This window comes from Pogonomyrmex barbatus, unplaced genomic scaffold, assembly GCF_055798465.1.
Source record: "Pogonomyrmex barbatus isolate J1 unplaced genomic scaffold, ASM5579846v1 scaffold17, whole genome shotgun sequence".
Taxonomy (NCBI): Eukaryota; Metazoa; Arthropoda; class Insecta; order Hymenoptera; family Formicidae; genus Pogonomyrmex; species Pogonomyrmex barbatus.
Window position 1 is genome coordinate 3,137,205 of NW_028297113.1, and position 21,627 is coordinate 3,158,831.

Sequence of the window (21,627 nt, forward strand, 5' to 3'; positions counted from 1 at the left end):
ATTTCCAGATCATGTAAGTACTTGCGGAAGAACGAAAGTTCGAATATTGTACGAATTTCTGACACACAAAAATTATTGTAAAATGTATTCAATACTGTTGCCAAGAACGGAATGCATGAACTCACCGACACGATCGGCTGCACTTTTCCATTCTCCATGAGAACGTTCAAGTTTGGAAGGCAGGATGATTCTTGGTCTATAGCCGAATTGCAATCACTCAACAAGTTCGAGTTGAAACTACAAATAAATATAATAAATATCTCATCATTTTTATATATACATTTTGAAATAAAAAAAAAGAATAATCTTACCGAAGAGTAGAGAAAATTTGTTGATTAGCTAACCACATTGTTTTAAACGTAGACATGTCATTAACGGCGGATAAACATTATATAATTAATTTCATAATGTCCCACTGGAATTTATAAAATCTCATATACTTTTTTGAATTTGGTTAAGAAATATTAAAATGATAAGATTTTTCGTTATTAACAATACATACAAGGTATAAAGACAGACTTAACCCTTCAACATTTCTTCCACGTAATTATCTCTTACAAATCCATGATAAACTAATAATAAATAAATGAACAATATTGTTTAATATTAGGAAGATATGTTTAGTTTTAAAAAGAAGTAGATATAGTCTTAATATATTTAAGATTTTTAAGCACTTATTTCTCGAATTATTAAAAAATCCTTGATAAATTGATAATAAACAGGTGGATAATAATTGCTTGCCTTAGTGATATCAAAAATTGTGTCCACTTTAATGGCACTGAAGATATAACTTGTTTTAATATTCTTTTGTGACATGCTATCGCCACTGTCTGCAGCCTGTTCGCCAATCGGATAGCGTATTTTAAATATTATGATTATCCAACAATCGCTGTAATTGCGACTTGATAGTTAACATAGCAGCTGCGACACTATCCAATTCTATTTCATAATGCAACATCTGCCAGAGTCGCAGGTGCTCAATGTTAAGATTTATGTCGCCATTCCTAAAGTATACATTACATATACATTGTATATACATATATACAAAATTATTACACACACACACACACACACACACACACACACACACACACACACATTTATATTTTATATATATATATATATAAAATAATATAATTTTAATTTCAACTCTGATATTGATAGCAAAAGATGTGATTTCATTACTGGTTGCATCATGTTTTTAATGTGATAATTGATAATTGATTTTAATGAACATTGGGTTTTAAAACAATGACCTCAAAACAATGATGTTGGTGATATTTCCATGATTTTTGGCCCACTCGATCTTTTTAAACAAATTTATGCCAACAGTTAAGGCTTTGAAGGTTGACGTTTGTCTTCTGTTCCATGAGTTTGTTGAAATCTAGTTGAATACTTAATACTGTAAAAAATATATTTCATGTCAGAATAGAATTTCTAATGGTTTGTCCAGCGTTACTGACCGATGCCACTGTATGAGCGTTACTGATCGATGACTACATGATTTGCTAAATCATCGCTGTGTGCCATGTGACATTAACGCGAATTGTTTGAAAGCAATTTGAAAGAATGCACCCAACATTGAGACATGTCACTCTCCTTTCATTATAGTCTTCATACTCGATTGTGCAACTTTAATTGTTATATATATAATTATTAATATATGGTGACTGAGGTCTGTCTCAATCATTACTATGTCTATGTCCATCGTGCGCACCTCTGTTGTTGGCTGTCATGGAAAATAAGACATTTTTTATACATGTTGGCTGAAAAAAAAAAAGATAGAATTATGATAATTAATTCATCGATAAGCATATTCAGCAAACTAAACTTTTTAATAATTTAAGTACAAATATATGCACATAAGAATATTATTGAGCTTTTGTTACATGCTACAAATATATACATTTTTATCACATATATGAATAAAAGTTGTAAAATTTATTTAAATCGTTGGTATCTTGCGTTTTGTTTTTATTAAACAATTATTGTACAATTATTGTACAATTTTTCTTTTCACATTCAATTTTTCCATTTTCTTCAACATTTTAATTTGCGAAAGATAAAGATTCAATAGTAATTTATTGTTAGTGTAGCTAAAAGTTCAGATCCCATGATAGATTAATATGAAGAGAACAATTACAAATCAATATGAACAAAAAAATTTTTGTTCATAATTTCACGGAACGATAAGAATTTCTCATTGAACTTTCAGGAGTTCAGACGCAACTTCTGTAACTCGTGTGCGAGCACTATACGTGGAGTTATTATAAAAATTCTCCGTGATAAATTAAAGCTAAAAATCGTACTAGCTTGGAAGACATTAGGAAAGAAATATTCAAGTGAGAGATCGTTCACATGATTTTGCACAAAATAATCTCCCTGTAACTTATCCTGATTGATGTGATCATAAGATTCCAGAAGTTGGCCTGTATTATGCTTTTAAAATGTACCTCAAATCATGATGCTAAGTGGAGGAGAAATGAAAATCAGAAAATTTCAACGAAAAGGCCGGTTATCGGGACAGCTTGTCAAAACTAGTCTCGCACTTATAATTCCACGTTTATTGGACGAGTGTAGTTCACAGATTACACCGAAATAGCGCAGCAACGATCAGAATTTTCTTGAAACTAATTTACGGATTCCATCACGAGATAGCGGCAATGCCAAGTTCATCATGTGCAGAACGGCAATGTCAATTGTAGAGTTTATCGAACATGTTACATTGAATTTAATTCAATATAATATGCGTATTTCGATAGAAATTATTACATTAAAATCACTTTGTTTTAACTAAAAATGCTTTTTGATGTTTAATAAACTACATTGACTACTTAAATGCTTTTGACAAGTGCAATAGTTTCAATATCCACATCTATTTATAGTTAATATCTAATTTTAAATAATTATATTTATAATATTTCAATTTTTTATTTATGATTTGAATTATAATATTACCCCCCTTATTACCTAATTTATCGATAATGTATAACGTATCAATCGTAGTAACCAAATTTTTACTTCAGAGATTCTAGAATGCTATTTGACAGTAATAATAATGAGGACAAATAGAAAAGAAATACTTTAGTACATTAAATCTTGCCGCATAAAAAATTTATTGCCATTAAAATTAACATGCAGATTATTTTTCGGACTGAAAAGATGTCGTTATTTAAAATATTATTTATGTAAATTATTTTATGTATATAGGCTCATACGCAAGAAATTTTAACAAAATACATTTGGCAAACAATGTATAATATTACATATTTTATTACAATAAAATTAGTCAAAACTTCTAATACGATAGGAACAATATGCACTTAAAAGTAGTCGTTGATTAATAATATTATTTTAATCATTCCATAAAACATTATCGTCACTATTATCTTCTTATTGTTTATAATTAAATATTGGTCCTCTTAAATTACAGTTGCACTATTATTAGTATTATCCGAAATTTGAAAAAAATATTTAACAATATACCAAATAATTCATTATAATTCGCTATTTTCAATATCCTATTTCATATTATAAGTCAACACTATTTATATTAAAATAGTATATTAAATTAATACTGACCAAGATTTGTATTTTCGAGTTTGGAATTAATATATTATCGGTATTTTGACTGCCTATTATCTTTCTTAATTTTCGTAATATATCTTTTCATAGTTTATGAGAAAAGATATATTATGGTCGACCTTACAAACAAGACTAATCTGACATTGTCAGAAATTTTTTACGTGTTTCAACCCTGTTTGTTATTATTATTAATCTCAAAAAACGTTGAAATCATATATTTCATATCAATTATTAAAAATACGCACATATTTGTCATAATATGTATATAAAACAAATATTTTATACGTATATTTTAATTATATATATACATATATGAATACGTGAGAAATTTCCAACTATTTCAGATTAATCTCGTCTCTGAAAGTATCCGCAAAATTATAATTACGTTACGAAAATATAACTACGAAATAAACAGGAAAATTGATAATAATTGGAATATCAATATATATGAATATCAATATACATCATTTTTAAAGAAAACATTTGTATAAATTCTCGATCTTGCTTCAAATGTATCTTAAAATGTATCTTAAAATTGAAGTAGAATTGAGATAAAATGATGATCGTAGGTCTCTATAATTTTGTTTGATTTTAATTATTACATCTATTTCTGTTCTTAGACTCCTTATTTTTGAGAATGGTAGATGATTCGTTTACAGTTCTCTTTTAATCCGTCGAGAATAAAATCTTTAAATTCACAGATCATTCCTTCATCATGCCTACGGATCCCTGGAAGTACTTGGAACATCGTGCATTTCAAACAGATCGATAGGTTTCAGGCACGGAAATCGTAAATAGTTTAGTTCATGATCGTACTCTCGTTGAAATTTTTGGGACCATTCTGGTCCCGCTTGGCGACTTAAATCCCAAGTAGGCGGATATTGTACTCCTTTTATTCCACTGATGATTCGGGCCATTTCATAAGCCAAAATCGGTAGCCGCCTCAGCGAGCAATCTAGGCATCTGCAATTTTGTGGGGGAACTGATGTCAGGATATCCACCAACGCTAATCCTTCTTCATACGAAAATATGTCTCCTAGAATAAAGCATTCGTATGGATAATTCATACGTTCAGTTTGACGACGATAACGTTCTGTTTCTTGTTGCAGTAGAGTAGAGGTAATCAAAAATCTTGATTGAATACTCGAGATATTTTCTGGATTAGTCATATATTCTGTTATGGCGTTTCTCATTTTTGTTTTGCGGCGAAAATGGTTAATTCTCGCAGATGAGATTTCTATTTCTTTGTTATATAGATACGTATACCATTCATTAAACGTGTTGGGATAATCTCGTTCTCTCTTTCTATTTATAACATGTTGCACGCTATTTCGGAACCACGCTCGCATTGGTTCTGTCTCGTCTACCACTGCTTCAGCCATCATTTCTGTTATGATGATTTAATAGAAAAACAATCAAAAGATAGATTATTAGAAATTTTAAATATGTGAATTATGTCACATTATACATAAGGAAGGCAATATAGTAAGATGAAAATGCAACTTCGTTTGTGTGATTTTATAATATATGATTTTTAATAAAAACAAACAGACGTATATTAAATGCAATTGAAAGAATCTTGAATATATAATTTTTATTCAATAATAGTATTAATGAAAGGAATATATACGTATTTATTTTATTGATATTGCTATTTAATAAGGATACTATCAGTTGGTGTTACATACAACACACTGACACAATTACTTTTGTTTCGCGTATTTGTGATCATGCATGAGAAAGTATGTCATATTATTTAATTAAATTAAGTTGAAAATATTTTGTCAATAATCGTTAAACCACTTTGTTAATAATAAATTAAATTTATTCAAAATATTTCACATTCGTATCTCAATATTTTTATAATTGCTTAAAAGGTTGCTAAAATATCCTTAGCCCATAATATACAACAAATATAAATAAAGATACTAACCAGAATATGAAACATCGTCTTCCGATAAGAATTAAATAAAATAAACTGAATTCAATTAGCTTCTAGGCATTCTCTGACGGATAAGGCAACTAAACGACTGGCAACTGAAGCTCGCATTGAAGATGGGGAGATCGGTATGTAACGTTCTCGTTAATAATAAACAAACATTTAAAGCAAACATTTAAAGCTTGAAAAATATCCGAGAAAGAACAAATATGTTTATTTTAAAATAAACATATTTTTCTACTTATTATGTTTTCTATTTCAAACTTTTCTTATCGCACCTGTTGTTGAACTATAAAATCACTAATGTATTATAATAAGAGAACATATATAAACAGTTTCTCTATATAAAACAAAAAAATGAAGAAATAAGATGACTATTAGAGTGAACAAAACAAGCATAATTCATACAAAAAAAATTTTTATAAACACAAATCTAAATAACGTGACTTGACAAATAAATTTAAATATTTGAACGTTCCGGCTACACTAAGACTTTTTCAGCAGGTTAAAAGTTTTTTTAAAATAAAGATTAATATAAAATATATAATTGTCATGTTAACAAACCAGAGAAAACTAATTTAATACGTTTATACGAGAAGCTATCAATATAATAAAACAATTTATTAATGTACTATCATTTATTATTAATATAATATTATTAATTATATAATGTTAATTATTAATATAATATTAACTATTAATTTTCTGAACAATTTATTCCAGATATATTCAAAGAAATTCTTGAGTAGTAGAGACAGTATGTAGAACTAATTTTATTCCAAAATTAAATACGTGCAATTATTGTGTATAATTATATAAATCTGTAAAATTTTTTGTTCTGATCTTGTAACAATATTATATATTTGGTGTAGATGTATTACTGCTAAACATCTGACTGTCAATCTGTTAATTATGTGAGAATTGGACAGTAACAGAGATATAAAATTCATAAAAAGAAATACAAAGATATAAAAAATTGTATATTTAAGTATATTATTACATTTATTCATTACATTTATTTTAATTTATATGAAAAATATTTAATTGCAGTTAATTGTATTCCAACCAAATAAGAATAATCAAAATAAGAATAATAAATTACTTGACCACTTTGAAAGCGATTTTATTATAAAGAATTTGTTACTGAAATCATTACATTTCATTCTTAAATATGGATTAAAAATGTGTCGATATTATCAAGAATTAAAAAAATTACTAAATAAGTTTAGTATAAAAGACCTTGCTATATGCATAACTTAGAGTTTTGCTTTTAACATTGATTATTATAATTCAATTATATTATAATGTCAATGAAATAATATAATTTTAAAATTTACTATCTTAACGAAAAAAATAAATAAATCGTTACTTTCTAAATAATAGTAATGATAACGTTACTTTTTGTAAGAAATAACGTTTCCCAATCCTGTACATAATTAAGCATTTCTTTGTAAAATGTAGAATAAAATGTAGGAAGATTATACATACACATATACATACATACCTATCATATCATATATATATATATATTTATATACCATAAAATCATGTCGCATCAGTCCAATCATTTTACATTAATCGCGGTGGTACGTAGTGTAGCAATGTATTCGCGATATCTTTGTCCCACAGTTTCTCCACTTGTGCACGCATTCGCACAGCCAACTTGTTCGAACGCTTCAGATACATCGTCGAATGATGTATCGCAATCGCATAAGGAACAGGACACCATGTTTGCTTGACTATTCTGCGGACTAGTGTCGTGATATAATTTTCTATGAGCGATGTGTCCTCCTCCTCCGGATAGAGATATTCTTTCATCGGAAGCACCAACTTCTCTATCGGAAGCTTCAAGTATCGCAAAGTGCCCGCGTGTTCTGACCACAGCAATTTCCGATAATGCGGATCATGTCTTTGTGCCACCGGTACCAGCAACATCATGGCGAAGCCATCGTCGCCGTACGAGCTCGAGCAGAAATGTTCGCATAGCGCCGTGAACAGATCGGTAAAAAAACTCAGCCCTGGCAACTCGATTCGGAAATTCAATCGCCCGTAGTATGTCTTCAGTAGATTCGAGAAAATGTTCAGTAGGAGCACGGACACGTTCTTGTCCAAATAGATGGTATCGCAAAGGTATATCAATATTAATCTACTGAATCTTAAAGTAGGTTATAGCCTATCCATTAGATCGGGCAAAATCAGTGCTAGACTCAGCACCGTTAAGATATTATTTTTATCTTCCAACTGTAACTTAACATCATTTTTGCATTTTGTATATATGTGAACCAGCGGCAGGAAAAGCCAGACCTTCGGCATCGCTGTCTGGTCTCAGTCGCCGTTTGGTGTGATGTATCTCTCATAAAGCAAGCAGTCGGATTGCAAACCTATTTGAATCTGATCCATCGTGGATGTTAGATTTATTTTAGTCAATTCATTAGTGATAATCTCCAAGTTCACTTTCTCGTTCGACAACGCGATTTGAAAAAGCTTTCTCACGTCGTCCGTAGCCTCCGCAGGTAACGTCGAGATAAACTTAATAGTGATTTTCCACACAATTTGTGCCGTCTAATTATTGATTGTATCTCCAAGAAGAGACGTCACTTTTACTACCGCTGTCAAAAGATATAACTCCGTCCTACTGTACCATGATCTTTCCAAATTCCACTCGGTTGTTTCCAGATCATATACTTGCGGAAGAACGAAAGTTCGAATATTGTACGAATTTTTGACACACAAAAATTATTGTACAATGTATTCAACATTGTTGCCAAAAACGGAATGCATGACTCCACCGACACGATTGGCTGCAGTTTTCCATTCTCCATGAGAACATTCAAGTTTGGAAAACAGAATGGTTCTCGATCTATAGCCGAATTGCAATCACTCAACAAATTCGAGTTGAAACTACAAATAAGTATGATAAATATAACTCGTCATTTTCATATATATATATATATTTAAAATAAAAAAAGAATAATCTTACCGAAGAATAGAGAAGATGTGCTGATTAGCTAATTGTTTTAAACGTAGACATGTCATTAACGGCGGATGAACATTTTATAATTAATTTCATAATGCCCCACTGGGATTTATAATACCTCATACACTTTTTTAATTTGGTTAAGAAATATTAAAATAATAAGATTTTTCATTATTAACAATACATATATAGACAGACTTAATACTTCAACATTTCTTCCACGCAATTATCTCTTACAAATCCATGATAAATTAATAATAAATAAATGAATAATATTGTTTAATATTGGGAAGATGTATGTTTAATATTAAAAAGAAGTAGATATAGTCTTAATATATTTAAGATTATTTTTTAAGTACTTATTTCTCGAATTTTTAAAAAATCCTTGATAAATTGATAATAAACAGATGGATAATAATTGCTTATCTAGCGTTAGATATCGAAAATTGTACTCCGCTTTAACAGCAATGTAGATATATCTGTAGATATATGTAGATATATGTAGATATATCTTTTAACATTCTTTCGTGACTTGCTACCGCTTGTCTGTAGCCTGTTCGCACGCCAATTCGGATAGCGTATTTTAAATATTATGATTATCCAACAATCGCTGTAATTGCGACTTGATAGTTAACATTGCAGCTGCGATACTATCCAGTTCTACTTCATAATGTAACAACATCTGTCAGAGTCGCAGGTTGTCAATGTTAAGATTTATATCGTCATTCCTAAAAACACATTACATATGTATATACATATACATAAAATTATTATAGACAAATATACACACACACACACACACACACACACACACACACACACACACACACACATACTTTTATATTTTATATATATATATATATATATATATATATATATATATAAAGCATAAATTTTAATTTCAACTCTGATATTGATAGCAAAAGATGTGATTTCGTTACCGGTTGCATCAAGATGTTTTTAATGTTATAATTGATAATTGATTTCAATGACTCATTGGGTTTTGAAACAATGATCTGATTCTTGGGGTGATTTTTCCATGATTTTTGGCCCACTCGATCTTTTTAAACAAATTTATTTTGCCAACAGTTAAGACTTTGAAGGCTGATGTTTGTCTTCTATTTCATGAGTTTGTTAAAATTTGGTTGAATATTTAATACCGTAAAAAACATATTTCGTGTCAATAGAATTGTTCACTATTTGTTCAGTGTTACTGATCGATCCCATCGATGACTGAATGATTTGCCAAATCATTGCTGTGTGCCATGTGACATTAACGAGAATTGTTTGAAAACAATTTGAAAGAATGCACTCAACATTGAGACGTGTCACTCTCCTTTCATTATAGTTCGTTATAGTCTTCATACTCGATTGTGCAACTTTAATTGTTGATATATGGTGACTAGGGTTTATCTCGATCACTACTATGTCTATGTTTATCGTACGCACTTCTGCTGTTGGCTGTCATGGAAAATAAGACATTGTTTATATGTTGGCTGAAAAAAAAGAAAGAATTATAATAATTAATGCATCGATAAGCATATTCAGCAAAGTAAACTTTTTAATAATTTAAGTACAAATATATGCACATATGTTGAATATTATTGAGCCTTTGTTACATGCTACAAATATATACATTTTTATCACATATATGAATAAAATGTAAAATTTATTTAAATCGTTGTTATCTTGTGTTTTGTTTTTATTAATGTATAACTTTTCTACTCACATTCAATTTTTCCATTTTCTTCGACATTTTAATTTGCAAACGATAAAGATTCAGCGTAGTAACTTAATGTTAATATAGCTAAAAGGACAGATCCCATGATAGATTAATATGAAGAGAACAATTACAAATCAATATGAACAAAACAATTTTTATTCATAATTTCACGGAACGATAAAAATTTCTCATTGAACTTTCAGGAGCTCAGACGCAACTTCTGTAACTCGTGTGCGAGTATATACGTGGAGTTATTATAAAAATTCTCCGTGATAAATTAAAGCTAAAAATCGTACTAGCTTGGAAGACATTACGAAAGAAATATCCAAGTGAGAGATCGTCCACGTGATTTTGCACAAAATAATCTCCCTGTGACTTAGCCTGATTGATATGGTCATTAAGTTCCAAAAATTATTCTGTATTATACTTCTAAAATGTACCTCAAATCATGATGCTAAATGGAGGAGAGACGAAAAGCAGAAAAATTTAACGAAAAGTCCGGTTATCACGGTAGCTTGGCAGAACTAGTCTCGTAAAGACACCTATAATTTCACGTTTATCGGACGAGTTTAGTTCACAGATTACACCGCGAAATAGCGCAGCAATGATCAGAATTTTCTCGAAGCTCATTTATGGATTCCATCACGAGATAGCAGCAATGCCAAGTTCACCATTTGCAGAGCGGCAATGTCAATTATAGAGTTTCCCGAACATGTTACAATGAATTTAATTCAATATAACATGCGTATTTCGATAGAAATTATTACATTAAAATAACTTTTTTTTAATTAAAAATGCTTTTTGATGTTTAATAAACTTTAATTACATTAACTTAAATGCTTTTGAAAAGTGCAATGGTTTCAATATCCACACCTATTTATAAGTTAATATCTAATTTTAAATAATTATATTTATAATATTACAAGTTTTTTTATTTATGATTTGAATTATAATATTTCATTACCTAATTTATCGATAATGACGTATCAATCGTTATTCGTGATAACCAAATTTTTACTTCAGAAATTTTAGAACGCTGTTTGGCAGTAATAATAATGAGGACAATCAGAAAAGAAATACTTTAGTACATTAAATCTTGTCGCATAAAAAATTTATTGCAAAATTAACATGGTTTATTTTCCGGACTGAAAAGACGTCGTTATTTAAAATATTATTTATGTATATTATTTTATGTATATAGGCTCATACGCAAGAAATTTTAACACAATACATTGGGCAAACAATGTATGATCTTACATATTTTATTAAATAATTAGTCAAAACTTCTAATTCTAATACGGTAGGATCAATATGCACTTAAAAGGAGTCGTTGATTAATAATATTATTTTAATCACTCCATAAAACATTATCATCACTATTATCTTCCTATTGTTTATAATTAAATATTGCTCCCTTTAAATTATAGTTGCACTATTATTAGTATTATCCGGAATTTGAAAAAAATATTTAACATTATACCAAATAATTCGTTAAAAGTCGCTATTTTCAATATCCTATTTCATATTATAAATCAACACTATTTAAATGTACATTAAATTAATACTGACCAAGATTTGTATTTTCGAGTTTGGAATTGATACATTATCAGTATTTTGTCTGCCTATTGTTTTTCTTAATTTTTAATTTCGTAATATATTTTTTCATAATTTATGAGAAAAAATATATTATGGTCGACCTTACAAACAAGACTAATCTGATATTATCAGAAATTTTTTACGTGTTTCAACCCTGTTATTATCGTTAACCTAAACAAATGTTGAAATCATATATTTCATATCAGTTATTAAAAATACGCACATATTTATCATAATATGTATATAAAACAAATACTTTGTACGTATATTTTAATTATATATAGTACATATATGAATACGTGAGAAATTTCCAACCATTTCAGATTAATCTCGTCTCTGAAAGTATCCGCAAAATTATAATTACGAAAATATAATTACGAAATAAACAGGAAAATTGATAATGGATCTGAATATCAATCAATTTCATCATACATCAATTTCAAAGAAAACATTTGTACAAATTCTCGATTTTGCTTCAAATGTATTTTAAAATTGAAGTAGAATTGAGATAAAATCATGACTGTAGTTCTCTCTAATTTTGCTTGATTTTAATTATTATACCTATTTCTGTTCTTAGGCTCCTTATTTTTGAGAATGGTAGATGTCTATTCGTTTACAGTTCTCTTTTAATCCGTCGAGAATAAAATCTTCAAATTCACAGATCATTCCTTCATGCCTACGGATCCCTGGAAGTACTTGGAACATCGTGCATTTCAAACAGATCGATAGGTTTCAAGCACGGAAATCGTAAATAGTTTAGTTCATGACCGTACACTCGTTGAAATTTTTGGGACCATTCTGGTCCCGCTTGGCGACTTAAATCCCAAGTAGGCGGATATTGTACTCCTTTTATTCCACTGATGATTCGGGCCATTTCATAAGCCAAAATCGGTAGCCGCCTCAGCGAGCAATCTAGGCATCTGCAATTTTGTGCGGGAACTGATGTCAGGATATCTATCAACGCTAATCCTTCTTCATACGAAAATATGTCTCCGAGAATAAAGCGTTCATATGGATAATTCATACGTTCAGTTTGACGACGATAACGTTCTGTTTCTTGTTGCAGTAGAGTAGAGGTAATCTTGATTGAAAATCTTGATTGAATACTCGAGATATTTTCCGGATTAGTCATATATTCTGTTATGGCGTTTCTCATTTTTGTTGTGCGGCGAAAATGGTTAATTCTCGCAGATGATATTTCTATTTCTTTGTTATATAGATACGCACGCCATTCACCATACGTGTTGGGATAGTCTTGTTCTCTCTTTCTATTTATAACATGTTGCACGGCACTTCGGAACCACGCTCGCATTGGTTCTGTTTCATGTACCACTGCTTCAGCCATCACTTCTGTTATGATGATTTAATAGAAAAACAATCAAAAGATAGATTATTAGAAATTTTAAATATGTGAATTATGTCACATTATACATAAGGAAGGCAATATAGTAAGATGAAAACGCAACTTCGTTTGTGTGATATTGATTTTATAATATATGATTTTTAATAAAAACAAAAAAGACGTATATTAAATGCAATTGAAAGTGTACTCTTGAAAATATAATCTTAATTCAATAATAGTATTAATGAAAGGAATATATACGTATTTATTTTATTGATATTGCTATTTAATAAGGATATTATCAGTTGGTGTTACATACAACACACTGACACAATTACTTTTGTTTCGCGTATTTGTGATCATGCATGAGAAAGTATGTCATATTATTTAATTAAATTAAGTTGAAACTATTTTGTTAATAATCGTTAAACCACTTTGTTAATAATCGTTAAATTTATTCAAAATATTTCACATTCGTATCTCAATATTTTTATAATTGCTTAAAAAGTTGCTAAAATATCCTTAGCCCATAATATACAACAAATAGAAATAAAGATACTAACCAGAATATGAAACATCGTCTTCCGATAAGAATTAAATAAAATAAATTGAATTCAATTAGCACTTCTAGGCACTCTCTGACGGATAAGGCAACTAAACGATTGGCAACTGAAGCTCGCACTGAAGATCGGTAGATATAACGTTCTTGTTAATAATAAATAAACATTTAAAGCAAACATTTAAAGCTTGAAAAATATCCGAGAAAAAACAAATATGTTTATTTTAAAATAAATATATTCTTCTACTTATTATGTTTTCTATTTCAAATTTTTCTTATCGCACCTATCGTTGAACTATAAAACCAATAATGTATTATAATAAGAGAACATATATAAACAGTTTCGCTATATAAAATAAAAAAATGAAGAAATAAGATGACTATTAGAGTGAACAAAACAAGCATAATTCATACAAAAAAAATTTTTATAAACACAAATCTAAATAATGTGACTTGACAAATAAATTTAAATATTTGAACGTTCCGGCTACATTAAGACTTTTTCAGCAGGTTAAAAGTTTTTTTAAAATAAAGATTAATATAAAATATATAATTGTCATGTTAACAAACCAGAGAAAACTAATTTAATACGTTTATACGAGGAGCTATCAATTTATTAATGTACTATCATTTATTATTAATATAATATTATTAATTATATATTATTAATTATTAATATAATATTAATTATTAATTTTCTGAACAATTTATTCCAGATATATTCAAAGAAATTCTTGAGTAGTAGAGACAGTATGTAGAATAATTTTATTCCACCAAATTAAATACGTGCAATTATTGTGTATAATTATATAAATCTGTAAAATTTTTTGTTCTGATCTTGTAACAGTGTTTATATTTGGTGTAGATGTGTTACTGCTAAACATCTGACTGCCAATCTGTTAATTATATGAGAATTGGACAGTAACGAGATATAAAATTCATAAAAAGAATTACAAAGATATAAAAAATTTTATATTTAAGTATATTATTACATTTATTCATTACATTTATTTTAATTTATATGAAAAATATTTAATTGCAGCTAATTGTATTCCAACCAAATAAGAATAATCAAAATAAGAATAATAAACGACCACTTTGAAAGTGATTTTATTATGAAGAATTTGTTACTAAAATCATTACATTTCATTCTTAAATATGGATTAAAAATGTGTCGATATTATCAAGAATTAAAAAAATTACTAAATAAGTTTAGTATAAAAGAACTTGTTATATGCATAACTTAGAGTTTTGCTTTTAACATTGATTATTATAATTCAATTATATTATAATGTCAATGAAATAATATAATTTTAAAATTTATTATCTTAACAAAAAAAATAAATAAATTGTTATTTTCTAAAGAACAGTAATGATAACACGTTACTTTTTGTAAGAAATAACAGTTCTCAATTCTGTACATAATTAAGCATTCCTTTATAAAATAAAATGTAGAAAGAGATTATACATGTGCACACACACATATATATACATACATACATACATACAAACATACCATATTTATATACCATAAAATCATGTCGCATCAGTCGCATCATTTTACATTAATCGCGGAGGTACGTAGTGTAGCAATGTATTCGCAATATCTCTGTCCCACAGTTTCTTCACTTGTGCACGCATTCGCACCGCCAATCTATTCGACCGCTTCAGATACATCGTCGAATGATGTACCGTAATCGCATAAGGAACAGGACACTATGTTTGCTTGACTATTCTGCTGACTAGTGTCGTGATATAGTTTTCTGTGAGCGATGTATCCTCCTCCTCCGGATAGAGATATTCTTTCATCGGAAGCACCAACTTCTCTATCGGAAGCTTTAAGTATCGCAAAGTGCCCGCGTGTTCCGACTATAGCAATTTCCGATAATGCGAATCATGTCTTTGTGCCACCGGTACCAGCAACATCATGGCGAAGCCATCGTCGCCGTACGAGCTCGAGCAGAAATGTTCGCACAGCGCCGTGAACAGATCGGTAAAAGAACTCAGCCCTGGCAACTCCATTCGGAAATTCAATCGCCCGTAGTACGTCTTCAGTAGATTCGAGAAAATATTCAGTAACAGCACGGACACATCGTTGTCCAAATAGGTGATATCGCAAAGATACACTAATATTAATCTATTCAATCTTAAAGTGAGCGATAGCCTATCCATTAGAGCAGGCAAAGTCAGTGCTAGCACTATTAAGATACTCTTTTTATCTTCCGGCTGTAACTTATCATTTTTGCATTTTGTGTATATGTGAATCAGCGACTGAAAAAGCCAGTCCTTCGGCATCGCTGTCTGGTCCCAGTCGTCATTTAGTGTGATGTATCTCTCATAAAGCAACGCTGTATCGGATTGCAAACCTATTTTAACCTGATCCACCGTGGATGCTAGATTTATTTTACCCAATTCATTAATAATAATCTCGAAGTTCACTTTCTCGCTCGATAACGCGATTTGAAGAAGATTTCTCACGTGGTCCGTAGCACCCGCAGGTAATGTCGAGATAAGCTTAATGGTGATTCTGCACACAACTTGCGCCGTCTGATTATTGATTGTATCTCCAAAAAGAGACGCCGCTTTTATTACTGCTGTCAAAAGATATAACTCTGTCCTACTGCACCACGATCTTTTCAAATTCCATTCGGTTGTTTCCAGATCATGTAAGTAGGAAGAACGAAAGTTCGAATATTGTACGAATTTCTGACACACAAAAATTATTGTACAATGTATTCAACACTGTTGCCAAGAACGGAATGCACCGACACAATCGGCTGCAATATTCCATTCTCCATGAGAAAGTTTGGAAGACAGGATGATTCTCAATCTATAATCGAATTGCAATCACTCAACAAATTCGAGTTGAAACTGCAAATAAATATGATAAATATAACTCGTCATTTCCATATATATATATATATATATATATATATATATATATATATATATATTTCTTTTTTAAAATAAAAAAAGAATAATCTTACCGAAGAATAGAGAAAATGGGCTGATTAGGTAATTGTTTTGAATGTAGATATATCATTAACGGCAGATAAACAGTTTATAATTAATTTCATAATGTCCCACTGGAATTTATAAAACCTCATATACTTTTTTGAATTTGGTTAAGAAATATTAAAATAATAAGATTTTTCATTACTAATACATACAAGATATAAAGATAAACTTAACACTTCAACATTTCTTCCACGCAATTATCTCTTACAAATCCATAATAAACTAATAATAAATAAATGAATAATATTGTTTAATATTAGGAAGATATATGTTTAATATTAAAAAGAAATAGATATAGTCTTAATATATTTAAGATTATTTTTTAAGCACTTATTTCTCGAATTATTAAAAAATCCTTGATAAATTGATAATAAACAGGTGGATAATAATTGCTTACCTTAGATATCGAAAATTGTACTCCCCTTTAATAGCAATGTAGATATACCTTGTTTTAATATTCTTTCGTGACTTGCTGCCACCTGTCTGCAGTCCGTTTGCCAATTCGGATAGCGTATTTTAAATATTATGATTATCCAACAATCGCTGTAATTGCGACTTGATAGTTAACATAGCAGCTGCGACACTATCCAGCTCTATTTCATAACTCTACTTCATAACTCTATTTCATGTAACAACATCTGCCAGAGACGCAGGCTGATGTCAATGTTAAGATTTATGTCGTCATTCCTAAAGTACACACACACACACACACACACACACACACACACACACACACACACACACACACACACACACACACACACACACACACACACACACACACACACACACACACACACACACACACACACACACACACACACACACACACACACACACACACACACACACACACACACACACACACACACACACACACACACACACACACACACACACACACACACACACACACACACACACACACACACACACACACACACACACACACACACACACACACATATATATATAAAAAACAATAATTTTAATTTAAACTCTGGTATTGATGACAAAAGGTGTGATTTCGTTACCTGTTGCATCAAGATGTTATTAATATGATAATTGATAATTAGTTTCAATGATCCATTGGGTTTTAAAACAATGATCTGATTCTCATCGGTGATTTTTCCATGATTTTTGGCCCACTCGATCTTTTTAAACGAATTTGTTATGTCAACACTTAAGGCTTACGTCTCTCTTCTGTTCTATGAGTTTATTGAAATCTAGTTGAATATTTAATACTGTAAAAAATATATTTCGTGTCACAATAGAATTTCTAATCATTTGTTCAGCGTTACTGACAGATCGATGACTGTATGATTTGCTAAATGATCGCTGTGTGACATTAACGCGAATTGTTTGAAAGCAATTTGCAAGAATGCACCCAACATTGAGACATGTCACTCTCCTTTCGTTATACTCTTCATGCACGATTGTGCAACTTTAATTGTTGATATATGGAGACTGGGTCACCCTTTGTCTCGATCACTACTATGTCTATGTTTATCGTACGCTCCTCTGTTGTTGGCTATTATGGGAGATAAGACATTTTTTATACATATTGGCTGAAAAGAAAAAGAATGAATTATGATAATTAATGCATCGATAAGCTTATTCAGCAAAGTAATCTTTTTAATAATTTAAGTACAAATATATGCACATATATTGAATTATTGTTATATACTATAAATATATACATTTTTATCATATATTTGAATAAAACTTGTAAAATTTATTTAAATCATTACTATCTTGCGTTTTGTTTTTATTAATGTACAATTTTTCTACTCACATTCAATTTTTCCATTTTCTTCAACATTTTAATTTGCGAAAGATAAAGATTTAATGTAGTAATTTATTGTTAGTGTAGCTAAAAGGACAGATCCCATGATAGACTAATATGAAGAGAGCAATTACAAAATCAATACGAACAAGACAATTTTTGCTCACAATTGCACGGCACGAGAAATGATAATAAGAATTTTTCATTAAACTTTTAGGAATTCAGACGCAACTTCTGTAACTCGTGTTCTAGCATATACGTGGAGTCATTATAAAAATTCTGTGATAAATTAAAGCTAAAAGTCGTGCTAGCTTGGAAGACATTACAAAAGAAATATCCAAGTGAGAGATCGTCCACGCGATTTTGCACAAAATAATCTCCCTGTGACTTAGCCTGATTGATGTGGTCATCAGGATCCAAAAGTTGGCCTGTATTATACTTTTAAAATATACCTCATGATGCTAAATGGAGGAGAGACGAAAAGCAGAAAAATTCGAAAAGGCTTGTTATCGCGACAGCTTGACAGAACTAGTCTCGTAAAGACACCTATAATTTCACGTTTATTGGACGAAGTTAGTTCACAGATTACACCGCGAAATAGCGCAGCAATGATCAGAATTTTCTCGAAGCTCATTTATGGATTCCATCACGAGATAGCGGCAATGCCAAGTTCACCATTTGCAGAGCGGCAAGGTCAATTATAGAGTTTCCCGAACATGTTACAATGAATTTAATTCAATATAACATGCAATATAACATGTATTTCGATAAAAATTATTACATTAAAATCACTTCTTTTTAATTAAAAATGCTTTTTGATGTTTAATAAACTTTAATTACATTAACTTAAATGCTTTTGAAAAGTGCAATGGTTTCAATATCCACACCTATTTATAGTTAATATCTAATTTTAAATAATTATATTTATAATATTTCAAGTTTTTTTATTTATGATTTGAATTATAATATTTCATTACCTAATTTATCGATAATGACATATCAATCGTTATTCGTGATAACCAAATTTTTACTTCAGAAATTCGAGAACGCTATTTGGCAGTAATAATAATGAGGACAATCAGAAAAGAAATACTTTAGTACATTAAATCTTGTCGCATAAAAAATTTATTGCCATTAAAATTAACATGGTTTATTTTCCGGACTGAAAAGACGTTGTTATTTAAAATATTATTTATGTATATTATTTTATGTATATAGGCTCATACGCAAGAAATTTTAACACAATACATTTGGCAAACAATGTATGATATTACATATTTTATTAAATAATTAGTCAAAACTTCTAATACGATAGGATCAATATGCATTTAAAAGTAGTCGTTGATTAATAATATTATTTTAATCATTCCATAAAACATTATCGTCAATATTATCTTCTTATTGTTTATAATTAAATATTGGTCCTTTTAAATTACAGTTGCACTATTATTAGTATTATCCGGAATTTGAAAAAAATATTTAACATTATACCAAATAATTCGTTAAAAGTCGCTATTTTCAATATCCTATTTCATATTATAAGTCAACATTATTTATATGTACATTAAATTAATACTGACCAAGATTTGTACTTTCGAATTTGGAATTAATACATTATCGGTATTTTGCCTGCCTATTGTCTTTCTTAATTTTCGTAATATATCTTTTCATATTTTATGAGAAAAGATATATTATGGTCGACCTTACAAACAAGACTAATCTGACATTGTCAGAAATTTTTTACGTGTTTCAACCCTGTTTGTTATTATTATTAATCTAAAAAAACGTTGAAATCATATATTTCATATCAATTATTAAAAATACGCACATATTTGTCATAATATGTATATAAAACAAATATTTTATACGTATATTTTAATTATATATATAGTACATATATGAATACGTGAGAAATTTCCAACTATTTCAGATTAATCTCGTCTCTGAAAGTATCCGCAAAATTATAATTACGTTACGAAAATATAACTGCGAAATAAACAGGAAAATTGATAATGGATCTGAATATCAATATACATCAATTTCAAAGAATATTGGTACAAATTCTCGATTTTGCTTCAAATGTATCTTAAAATGTATCTTAAAATTGAAGTAGAATTGAGATAAAATGATGACCGTAGTTCTCTCTAATTTTGTTTGATTTTAATTATTATACCTATTTCTGTTCTTAGACTCCTTATTTTTGAGAATGGTAGATGATTCGTTTACAGTTCCCTTTTAATCCGTCAAGAATAAGATCTTTAAATTCACAGATCATTCCTTCATGCCTACGGATCCCTGGAAGTACTTGGAACATCGTGCATTTCAAACTGATCAACAGGATTCGTGCACAGGAATAGTAAATAGTTTAGTTCATGACCGTTCTCTTGTTGAAATTTATGGGACCATCCTGGTCCCGTTCGGCGATTTAAATCCCAAGTGGGCGGATATTGTACTCCTTTTATTCCACTGATGATTCGGGCCATTTCATAAGCCAAAATCGGTAGCCGCCTCAGCGAGCAATTTAGGCATCTGCAATTTGGTGCGGGAACTGATACCAGGATATCCATCAACGCGAATTCCTCTTCATACGAAAATATGTCTCCCATAATAAAGCATTCGTATGGATAATGCATACGTTCAGTTTGACGACGATAACGTTCTGTTTCTTGAAGCAGTAGAGTAGAATCAATCGAAAATCTTGCACGAATACTCGAGATATTTTCCGGATTAGTCATATATTCTGTTATGGCGTTTCTCACTTTTGTTGTGCGGCGAAAATGGTTTACTCTCGCAGATGAGATTTTTATTGCTTTGTTATATAGATACGTATACCATTCATCAAACGTGTTGGGATAGATACCTTGTCTCTTTCTATTTATAACACTTTGCACGCTATATCGGAACCACGCTCGCATTGGTTCTGTCTCGTCTAGCACTGCTCCAGCCATCACTTCTGTTATTCTGATGATTTAATAGAAAAACAATCAAAAGATAGATTATTAGAAATTTTAAATATATGAATTATGTCACATTGTACGTAAGGAAGGCAATATAGTAAGATGAATGCGCAATTTGTGTGATATTAATTTTACAATATATGAT

At 29.8% G+C, this 21,627-nt stretch overlaps 2 protein-coding genes and 2 long non-coding RNA genes across 20 annotated transcripts in view; 1 reads left to right on the plus strand and 3 right to left on the minus strand.

Moving 5' to 3' along the window:
• The window catches only part of LOC105431190 (RNA polymerase II-associated protein 1-like), a 61,122-nt gene that overhangs the window by 24,474 nt on the left and 15,021 nt on the right, over positions 1-21,627 (minus strand). For 6 of the 17 annotated variants that reach the window (XM_089074427.1, XM_089074421.1, XM_089074423.1 and 3 more), the window contains 2 exons: positions 13,726-13,843; positions 10,665-13,170 (listed from right to left, as the gene is read on the minus strand). The gene's annotated coding sequence lies outside the window, so the exon portion shown is untranslated. Of the gene's footprint in view, positions 1-10,664; positions 13,171-13,725; positions 13,868-14,671; positions 16,593-16,708; positions 16,808-16,891; positions 17,427-17,773; positions 18,308-19,634; positions 21,487-21,627 lie in introns of those variants that run through there. The other 11 variants (XM_089074426.1, XM_089074424.1, XM_089074436.1 and 8 more) reach the window with 10 other exon arrangements.
• LOC148937072 (uncharacterized) lies at positions 1,115-2,919 on the minus strand. Its single transcript, XR_016138712.1, has 3 exons — positions 2,454-2,919; positions 1,464-1,729; positions 1,115-1,402 (listed from the first exon to the last, which is right to left on the minus strand). It is a non-coding gene; the product is annotated as an uncharacterized LOC148937072 (long non-coding RNA).
• LOC105422811 (RNA polymerase II-associated protein 1-like) lies at positions 6,144-10,655 on the minus strand. Its single transcript, XM_089074440.1, has 4 exons — positions 10,231-10,655; positions 9,443-9,997; positions 8,505-9,229; positions 6,144-8,425 (listed from the first exon to the last, which is right to left on the minus strand). The coding sequence occupies exon 4, from the start codon at positions 7,460-7,462 to the stop codon at positions 7,094-7,096; it is 369 nt and encodes a 122-aa protein (XP_088930566.1). The 5' UTR covers positions 7,463-8,425; positions 8,505-9,229; positions 9,443-9,997; positions 10,231-10,655; the 3' UTR covers positions 6,144-7,093.
• On the plus strand, positions 12,756-13,356 carry LOC105422538 (uncharacterized). The gene is made up of 2 exons (XR_967263.2): positions 12,756-12,896; positions 13,040-13,356. It is a non-coding gene; the product is annotated as an uncharacterized LOC105422538 (long non-coding RNA).

What these genes read in the sequence shown, in the direction of transcription:
- LOC105422811 (XM_089074440.1), bottom strand. Translation starts at nt 7,462, where the DNA reads ATGATGTTGCTGGTACCGGTGGCACAAAGACATGATCCGCATTATCGG.